The sequence below is a fragment of the Alligator sinensis genome, unplaced genomic scaffold (genome assembly GCF_000455745.1).
Source record: "Alligator sinensis unplaced genomic scaffold, ASM45574v1 scaffold402_1, whole genome shotgun sequence".
In the NCBI taxonomy this organism is placed as follows: domain Eukaryota; kingdom Metazoa; phylum Chordata; order Crocodylia; family Alligatoridae; genus Alligator; species Alligator sinensis.
Window position 1 is genome coordinate 490617 of NW_005842089.1, and position 10310 is coordinate 500926.

General features: G+C 51.8%; 1 protein-coding gene across 4 annotated transcripts in view; it reads right to left on the reverse strand.

Moving 5' to 3' along the window:
• The window catches only part of NT5M (5',3'-nucleotidase, mitochondrial), a 20827-nt gene extending 10814 nt beyond the window's left edge, over positions 1-10013 (reverse strand). For 3 of the 4 annotated variants that reach the window (XR_003094174.1, XR_003094173.1, XR_003094172.1), the window contains exons 1-5: positions 9586-10013; positions 4686-4786; positions 4005-4065; positions 3178-3292; positions 422-2355 (exon numbers count right to left, since the gene is read on the reverse strand). Coding sequence is in view for 1 of the 4 variants with exons in the window: in XM_025204591.1 (XP_025060376.1) it covers positions 2198-2355; positions 3178-3292; positions 4005-4065; positions 4686-4786; positions 9586-9867 (717 nt within the window). In the remaining 3 variants the exon portion in view is untranslated. Of the gene's footprint in view, positions 1-28; positions 2356-3177; positions 3293-4004; positions 4066-4685; positions 4787-9585 lie in introns of those variants that run through there. The other variant, XM_025204591.1, reaches the window with a different exon arrangement.
• Between the last annotated feature and the right edge of the window lie 297 nt (positions 10014-10310).

The following is a 10310-nucleotide window of genomic DNA, read 5'->3' on the forward strand; positions in this document are numbered from 1 at the left end:
ATCAAACACGGAAGACATAGCTCTTTCCCGGCGCCATTGACGGAGGATTTGTTATGCCCTCCTCCCTCGTCCAACTCCCTTTCCTCCTGGCAGCTGCCAAAATACCCAGGCTCAATGGTGCCAATGTTAAAGCATGTGAGAGTCAGAGCATTAATTGCATCCTTGCCCCGGGCTGGAAAGCATGAACCTTCAGCCACCGTACAGTTTGTGCCACTGGCAGGCAAGTGCCCCATGTCTCTGACCCTCTTCTTAATCCATGATCAACCTTTCAGATAGCAAGGGGTTGAAGCCTGAGTTTTCCCATGAGATCTCTTCGGGTATGGGGCAAAAACAGGGGAGATGCTTTGGACCATGCGGTTTAATGCTCACACACACCATGCTTTGGTAATGGAAGGCTTAATAGGCTGACAGAGACACTTACTGGCCTGTGGGCTATGATGAACCCTTCTGTGCAGAACATCTGCAAGAGATACGCCAGTCATTATAAAATGGGCCGGGCCGTCTCAAGGGGCTGCCATCTGGAGTTAACAGCTGTCCTGGTGTTTCCCAGTAATGGAGCACGCCGCGCGAACTGCCAGTGTCTTGTCAGGCACTGAGTGGGAAGAAGAGCCTCAAAATTCACAGGAGGAAAGGGAAGTAGTAGCCCATAGGTGACTTCAAGCTAGTGAAGGGCTTGGGGAACCTCTGTCTCCTGAGGAAATCAATCTTGGGATAGATTAGCTTCCCCCCTAGCATGAATGAGGATGTGCGTAATCTTGACCAAGGATGGAGCTCTGATTGCTTTCCTCAGCCCCAGGGTGGCCATTGGCAAATGTACAGGTTGTCTGTAGACCCCTTTGTTACGAGGGTGCTTCTGGGGTCATGTCCAAACCAGTTTTAGGCCTCTGGAGCAGCAGTGGTTGCAGCAGGTCCCCAGTGCCTGGAGTCATATCACCGCCTGTCGTAGGAGCTTGGTTTTTCACCAACCCAGACTGCAGGGCAATTGAAGGCTGGGCATGACTGTCATGTGCAATAAGGACGGGCTGTGCAGGAAAACAGGTCATGCTGAGGTCAGGCTACTTCCATGCAGTGCAGTAAGATGGATTGAAGTTTCAGGGTCACCCCGTCCCCCAGATCCTGAAGCTGTCACTGTTTATACCTTTCCTCCAGAGCCGTCATCCTGGGCCTATCACTGCTAGGCCAGTCTCCCTCCAGTCTGATCATATGGGTCCCTGGCCCTGACATGGATGTAGCTGTCAGATGCCACACAGATCACAGCTGAGCCAGAACATGGGGTCTACGTACAGCCTGCCAGCTTTGAAGGCTGATCCTTCCTGGATGTCTGCCATTGTCAGTCTTCTGTGCTGCATGTTTCCAGATGTTTCTACCCCTCTAGGAGGGCAGAGAGCTGGCAAGGCTGCACAGTAACCCTCTGAGGAGGGCGTTCCCTTGGCATCTATCGGTGGGCTAGGCAGAGTCTTGGCTGGCAGGGAGTCACCACCCAAACCCTAAGGACCTTCTTTAATAACAAGGGTCCTGGGAGGCAGCCCCAGTCGCCCGTTCACAGCTCTGAAGAGAAACCATCCACTCCATATGCTGCTTGGGGATGGTCTCCTTGGAGGGGTGACAGCAGGCAAGCCAAGGAGTGAAAAGCCAGTCTCGTGGGGAGGTGAGAGAGGGAAAAACTGTTCCCCCGCATTCTGGAGGACAGGCCTGGGGTAAGTGCTAGACCGAGCTGGCTGCTGGTCCGGGCCCCAGCAGCAGTGTAGGCGGAGGGGATTTCAGCTCATTGGCACAGCTAAGCAAGTCCGTGGGACTCCAGGTCACAGGCTGAGCAGTGGGTGCCTCAGTCAGCCACACAGTGGACCTCACAGCAGACACCACAGATATCACAGAAGCAGGTGTGAGGAGCACACCCAATAACCAAAAAACAGGGGCTCAGTGTCCCTCCAAGGGCCTTCCCCTTCCACAACAGCTGCACGTGGCTCAGTGGCTTTTAGCTTATCAAATACAATTGTTGTTCGGTCCTATTCACAGGGACCCAGGTGGCAGCAACCATCCCCTCCCACAGGGTTGAGGCAGGGCATCTCTTCTCATGGACTGCTTCAGCGGGGGCTGGTGTCTCTGTGTGGTTTTCAGCTTCCAGCTGGATGCCACAGAGTGCCTTGGGTGGAACCAAGGGCAGCCTGATGATGTACAACCACAGGCCGCTCCTGCTTTAAATTAACTGGTTGCGCGCTGCCCGTTTGCTGTCCAGGACTGCCCGCCAGTCGTCGGTCCATGAGTGAAGCCTCCTGCTGGGGGGTTTCAGCCGCAGGTGCTTGTTGTGACAAGCTGTGAAGAGGATGTGCTCCCAGCTGGGGTTTGGCTCGGCACCTGAAAGATGGGAAGAGCAGAGTAACTCAGACAAGGGTCTCCAGGCTCCACCGTGACCTAGCTAGGAGGTTCAGTGCCCTGCACAGGGTCTTTAAGCTGGAACTGGACTTTCATGGGTCTAGGATTTCATTAGCAGTGGCTGAACACACCCTGCCTCTCTGATTACTGTTGCGGCCCTCCACACAGACATGCATGACTCTCAGTTACCAGAGGTGTTTATCCCTAACCCTACTCCACCTGTATGTGGAGGGAAGGACTACATCCATTCACAGCTAGGGGAAAATGGAGGTTATGGGGAGATTAAATGACTTGTCTGAGCCCACACATGGGAGCAGGGGCTGAGTGAGCAAGGTCACAAGCAGCATTAGTCCCACTGCCTCTATAATAAGGTGCTCAGATACTGTGCAGATGAGCATGATAAAAGAACTCGTACGAAGTGGCCAAGCACTGCACCCCGACCTCCTGAATCCCAGCTCAGTGCTCCATCCACTAGGCTGATCCTACTCACCCTGGCTTGCGAGAGGATCAGCTCTGGATGTAAGTGTCCCCGCCAGACCCTCTTTACCTTGGGTTAAACCAACCTCTTCCCAGATGCTGGGAAATTCCAGTCCCAGTCTCCAGTTCTAACTGGCACTTGATGCCAGGAGGTTTCAGTAGCTCTTGCTCAATAATATCAGCCCCAATAGCATCATTATCAAGCTGGCAGCACATTGCCCTGAGGTCCCTGACACATTCAGTCTCAACCAGGAGAAATAAGGAAAACCCCCTGCCTTCCCCTAGACACAGCCCACAGTGATCATAATCGGATGGAATCTCCCTTACCTGTTATATCCGGTCTGTCATCTATGAGGAGGTCAGCAGAGACCACAGTTTTATCACGGGTGAGAACAATCTGCTCCAGAAATTCTTGGCCAAAATGCTTCTCCACCCATGCATACTGGAAATGAAAGGGCAGAGTGGTTAGAGCAGCAGCCCAGGGTGGACCGGGAGCTTCCCACTGCAGCCTGCACAGCCCTTGTCCCCTGGCAACAAGGATCAGCATTGGAAGGCAGCCACAATACAGCACCCTCCTTGGAGCCATATGTATTTAACCCTGCTCACGTGTCCTTTTGTATAAACCTTGCATGTTTTCCTTAGATTTTATCTCACTCCTGCTTGCAGCAATCTATTACCTGTTTTATCCTTAAGTGAGGGCTGGTATTTTACACACACATTTGAGTCCAAATGCAAGGACACCTGGAATCTTGTTGCAAGAGTCCAGAGCTCAGGCTCGGCACCCTTCTGTGCTCTCTCCGAAGGGCATATCGTTGCAGATGCAGTGCCTCACTAAGGTAGCTCCACTGCCTCATGCAGGATTTGGTGCTTGTGCAGGAGGAGCAAGTGGGTTGGGCATGCTCCCCAGAGCATCCTGGATACATGTTGCAGGGTGCTCAGTGCTACTGCACACTGCTCTGAGCACACAGAGCTTCCCAAAAGCTTACTAATGTCACCCTCCAAAATTCTCTCTCCTACAACCCCTGTTCCAGCTGCAGGTTCCCTGCCGGCTGTTACAGAGCAGGAGATTTGCATGCCAGTCACCACCTTCCTGCTCTACCCACCCCCTCCTCTGAGCTTACCCTCCCCACCTTATCCCAGAGCTCATTGGTTACCTTCTCGTAAGGGCAATAATGGTACATCTTGATTGGACTTGTACAGATGAACACATCAGTGCTGCCAAAAAACACAGAGGGAGAACATGATTGAGTGGCAAAATGAACTGTGTAACCCCCCGCTGTATTGATCCGTAGCACCACGGCTGCCAAGCTGTCCAGCAGCCTAGTGCGTGCTCAACACTCTGCCCTGAGTAGTGTGTGTGTGTTTGTGTGTGTACACTCAACACTCTGCCCTGAGTTGTGCGTGTGCACTCAATACTCTGCCCTGAGTTGTGTGTGTGTGTTTGGCTCCTGAAAGGTACTCTCCCAACAGCTGAAAGCAGCGCAGCCTTGGCCTACGAACAAAACCCCACAATTGGAGGAACAAAGGGGTTGTCAACCAGGATTAACCAGATTGGAGCACACTCCGCATGGAGATCCTGGTATGTTCATCTTGGGCTGTGTCTACTGTGCCCCTGAGCCCTGTCCAAGAATGCCACCATGAAGTGGGCACCACACATTACTACCAACTCCCAGAAATGAGGCAGCCTGACTGGCATGCCATTGCCTTGTTCCCAAGGACCAGCCCAGCATGGAAGCAGTGCAGACAAGCCCTCAGGATCAATCAGCCAGGACTCCAGGAGCTGCTCCCACTGCTGCAACCAGCTCCCCCTCCCCACCGTGCAGCTGTGTACCTACTTCTCCATATTGGCCATCTGCTTCACAGCTTCCACAGCGCCTGGGAGTGGATCCAGCTCGATGAAGAAATTCTTCGACTCCCATATGCTTATTGCTTTCTCCTGCAAAAGGGAACATAAGCTGGTTACTGGATGGTGCCTCCTGACATTTTGTCCCTCCTTTTTTTTGCCTCACAAAAACCCCTTCATTTGATTTAAGTATTGCAGAGGCTGGGTAGGGTAGGCCGAAATCAGTGCCTTCCATGGCAAGCAGTGACAAGCATGACATGTATTGCTTCATTGTTTTCTTGGGCTCCCCTCTGTTGTCTCTCGCATTAAATCTTCCTTATATTTCATGTGTAAGTTCTTTGGGGCAGTGACTTAATTTTTGTCTAGTGTCTGTACAGCGCCGAGCTCAGGGAAGCCCTGGTCCAAGTTGAGGTTTCTAAGGGCTATCACAAGATAAAGAATAGAGGGGCTAGGCCAGGGCTTAGTTTCCCCCCATTCAGTAAAAGTCAGCAGCAGCAGCTGAGCTTCATAACCTGAGTCTCTCTTGGTCTCAGACACAAGATGCATTAACACCCACATAATGTATATTGGTTTTGTACACCAGTGTCAATTATATCAGTGTCCAGAGTGGGCAGACAACCAGTTCTAGTAGGGTAGCAGCTCACAGTAGATGCTATTACAGCAATTGGCTGTTTGGTGGAGCAAGCAACAGTTTATTTGCCTGTAAAAAGGCTATTCTGGGAGAGCTGCAGACACATGCAGCAAAGGAACTTATACTGGTATAGTTTTACACCTGATTTTTCCCAGGATGATGCCACACCAGATTCAAGTATGTTGAAGCAGCATAGGGTTGTCCCTCATCTGTCCGCTCCTTGTTTATGCTGTCATAAAGACTGATTACACTGGTATAAACGTGTGACGTGTCCAATCCCTATGAGAGAATGTCCAGTAGCATCCAAAATTCCCCCTGTAGGATGTGGTTGCAAGAGGAGCATCGACTTTCCAACCACCGGGAGCCCTGAGCAAGGTCTATCAGGCTACTGGCGCATGGTGGGGCAGTGTCTCACAGAGGAGGGATGTGAAATATTAGACATCTTGATCAGCAGGGCTAACACCACTGGGGAAAACTGCTTGGTATGAAGAGAGGACTAAGGAAGGCAACATACAGAGATCACACAGAACCAAGAACCTGGGACAAGGAAGAACAGAGTTCATGTGCTGCCTGTAATGGGCAACTTGAGTGTCTAGCGCACCTGCAATTCTTTGCACTGCCTTGAATTGCTTGCAGCCCCTAGCTGCCCAGGAAAGCAGCCTTTGGTGCCTTTATGCTCATAAAAGGGGGAAGCTTCTATTGCAACACTTCTGGCTTGCCCTTTGTTGGGGCTTACTTTGTCTGGAGGTCTCCTCGTCCCTACTCACTGGAGTTGTTAAACTCAGAGGATGTTTGCAATGTGCTGCGCCAAGCCCCAGACTCACACCTGTTCCAGAGCCATTTGGCTCTATGCTGAACAGGATTCAGGCACCTGGCTGGGAACACACAAACCAAGCCCAACATTGAGCAGTCAGGATGGCCTGTGCACAGCGATCCAAGCTTAGCTGTCGAGAGGGGCTGAGATAGTTGCAACGGCAGCAAGCTGAGCTGCAGACAGAGGGAGTGATTGTGTCACCATGTCACAACCCTTTCTAATGATGTAGTAGCAGCCTTGGCGGACTGGGAAGGCAGCTATGCCCTGAAGGATCTGTGCTGATCTCGACATCCTCTCCTTCTCCCCTCGGCTGGAGGGACAATGGTAGCTTTAAGCTCTCATAATCAAGGCTTGTGTAGGAGCTACCTGATCCACTGCTCTCCCTCTGCTCTCTTTGGCCCCTTATGGGGTGTGAAGAATACTGCAGTTTACTTGAGCCATACCCCTGCCTTCATCCTCATGGATGAGTGTATCCAGATTGTTACTGAGCTGTTTTGCTTTCACCTAGACCCTATGGTGAAAGGGAACAAAGGCAAGATATTGGACTTTTCCATAATGGGCTAAACATGGAAGGAGCAAGAGAAGGTTGAATTCTGCTTCAGGGCTCAGTCGTGGCTCTGCCACAAACCCCAAGCAATGCTCCAGTGTCCCTGGAGCCATCCAGAAGGCAGAGTCAGACTCTAAGAGGCATGTTCTGCCTCCCAGCTCTCCCTTGCTCTCAGCAAGCAGTGCCCTACAGCATACCTTGAAGCAGCTATACTGGGGGCTCCAGAACCAAGGTTTTGCCTGATGCTCATGTGGGCCACTCCTGCCTCCTGACATGCGGGTGACGGGGGTGCAGCTGTCCAAGAGAGCCTGCTCTGCACCCAGCCCTGTTCCCCCTACTGCCCTGTGCGTTCGTCACTCAGTACAGAAGAATGCCAAAGCCAAGTCCATCGTCTTACAGATAAACACCTGGAATGGGAAAGGACTGCACACACCGAGTTCAAAGGAGCAAGCAGTGCAAAGCAAATCTCACCACTCCCTTTAGCTGCAGGGGCTGGAATACATGCGTGCAGCATTTGTGGTTTGAAAAAAAAAAGCCTTCTCCTACATCTTAAAGCAGGTTAAGAAAATAAAATGTGCTGCAGCGCAAACACTTAGGAGCTGCAGAGAATTCTTCGTATGTGAGAAGAGCAGTCACGGTACCAGATGGCTGAAGTACAATCCAATACATTGCAGCTTAAATTACACTGGATTGTACCAGTGGGAAATTTAAAATAAAAATAAAGAATAAAACATATTTCTGCAGCAGGCATTTGAGGAGAGAGGCCCTGATCCAATGAAGCATTTAAGCAGGTACTTAACTGTCTGCACATGCTTAAGTACTTTTCTGTCCTGGAGGCTTAACGTTGAATTCTGCTCCCAATGAAGTCAAAAGAGGTCTTGCGGCTGGGTTGGAGGGGACTGAATACGAGCCCTGACTGGGGAAAAAGCCCTGCCAGATCACCAATGCCCAGGCAGGTTGTATCCAACGTACGGGACCTAGTGCTTTGACCAAGAGAGGTTTAAGTCTCAAGACGCTGGAGAGTCCATTCCTTCCTGGACAGACAAGGTTGAAACTCTTTCAGGGTCAAGACTATCTGGAGGAGAGGTGCCACAAAGGAAAGCTGTTTCCGACAAATCGCGCAGAGTGAGACTCTTCTCCCCTGTTGGCTGGATGCAAACTGAAACTAGGGGTGAAATCTTGGCTCTAGTGAGGTCAGAAGGAGGTTTGCCATTGATGTGGGCAAAGTTGGACTTTCACCCCAAGAGTTTGGGGGTTTCACAGGGATGACGTGTTAATGTGATCGGTACACAGTAATCCAATACCATCCAGACCCTGAAAGCCTAGGTTCTCCGGAATGTGAGACAGGGCTTCACTGTTTTGAGATATAGGAGAAATCATGCATTATTTTGCAATATATACACATCACCCTTGCCATACTCTTAGGATCAGCCTTGTCATAACAGAGGTGGCTTTCTTCTATTGTCTCACCAGTTCCAGGGTGGCTTTTCAGCTATAAAGACAACACAAACCCTCTCCTTGTTCCTTCAGCCCTTTGCATTCAGCATGGGTTTCACTGAGCAAAGACCACCTAGGGCCTACATTGGTCCCCTGCTCTGCAATCATGTGTGCCATCAGAGACAGGAGTGTTTTTCTTTGTTTTAAACACCTTTGGCCCAGGTCAAGCTTTCTCTGGGAATATGACTGTAAACTTCAAAATAAGACCATTAACAGTTTGGGCAGGAACCAAGTTTCTGCAGATATGAGGCCACATAAACAATACAAGTAGTGTTTCTAGCTTTAGGTTTAAAGGAGAAAGGATGCAGACAGACAAAATGATGCTGCTTTCAGAAGAGGGGACTTACCACTCATTACAGCTCTCTCAGCCAATCCTTCCTAACCTTTTCATGTGTTCACTCCTATTCTGCAGCAAGTTAAATTTTTAACCCAGCGCAGCTTATACCATGAAACAGATGCCAACCTACTGTGGTTTAGCTTCCACTTATTGTAGGATAGCGCAGACACACAAAACAGGCACAGCTTAAAACACAGTGGGCTTGTCTACATGAGATGCTTACTGCTCATTACCCTAATAACACTGCACAGTAGTCTGGTGGTTAAAAACCATGCTAATAGTCTACTGTACAGTGTTATTAGGCTAATGTGCAGTAAGCATCACAAAATAACCATGTGCTGGTGCTACTGGACAGTAACTCTAGTTACTGCGCATTTAGTTAGTACTTTATTAAACAAGTACTAAACTAAATACACAGTATCTAAGGTGCATTACAACCGTGGAGATGTGCCCAGTAATTATCATTCCCCCCCCTCTCCCCCCTCCCCGCGCGCACACACTCTGTCCCGCTGCCTTTTCAGGCACTATAATGGCTTTGTGTGTCCAATGATCAAGGCAGCCAAAATTAATGTTTCGAAGCTCTCACGATGTTTATGTTTCAAATAGCTCCATTTTGAAACACGGATCACTTTGGCCAGCTTTCAACCTTGCTGAAGCTTTATGCCCCTGCTCTTGTTGCTGAGGAGTAAAACGGTGCATCTAGTGATGAAGGCAGCCCCTGTGTTTTTCCCTGCGTTAAACTAGACGGCATTGCTCTCCACTGAAGGAAAACTTGGTTCAAACGCTAGTGGATTCTTACAACCAATTGCTTTAACAGATCCAAACCGTAGGTACAGGATGGACCGGCACAGAGGTACTGCTTGGGTCCTGGAGGAAAAAGTAACATAGAAAACGGCGTCCCAACATCTCCCCCTCCCGCCCCGGTATCATACGAACCCCAAACACGGTGCCAGGCGCTGTACAGACAAACGGCGAACCTCCGTCCCTGCCCGACAGAGCTTACAGTCTAGGCGTCAGGAACACCGGGAGGACGATAGCGGCGGGGGGCAAGAAGCCACGAACTCACACTCAGCTCAGGTCTCAGGCGCCCATACTGCTCCGACACCCAGAAGCCCCTGCGGTCCTCCAGGGTAATGTAGGGGGTGTCTGGGTACCTGGCCCTGAACTTCTTTAGGAATCCTCCTTCGAAGTCGGCGAGCACCCCGTCCATGTCCACCAGCACCCGCAGGGGCCTGCAGCCAGCCCCGCACGCCCGGAGCCTGCGGTGGGGGGCCCTGCCCAGCCCCAGGGCTGCAAAGGGCCCGCAGCGCCTGCCCTGCAGGTGCAAGAAGCTGCTGAGCAGAACCATGGTGGAGATGGCATCAGGGCCAGGGCTGGGCAAGCTGCATCCCGGGCAGTGAGGGAGGCATCCCCGGGGTTAGAGATGCAGTGGGTTTAGGATCCTGGTCGGGGGGGGGGGGGCAATGGGGGTGCAAAGCAGGCGGGGGGGCAATGGGGGGGGAAATCGGGGGGGGGGGCAGCCGCGCGGGCTGCGGCAAGCGCCGCCTTCCCGCGGCACGCTCCGGTCCTGCCTCCGCCCCCTGCCCTTGTCCCCCCTCGCTTCCTGGCACCCGCCCCGCTGCGCCGCCCCCCGCTTCCCCTTGTCGCGCAGCCCCCAAATGCGCCCGGCTGGCCCGCACCGGCAGGCGCGTGGGCATCGGATGGGCTTGTCGGTGCAGGACAGCAGCGATCCTCAGCCAGGGGCCGGCAGCTGAGAGCCTGTCACACAGCAGTAGCCCCGGGCGGGATGCA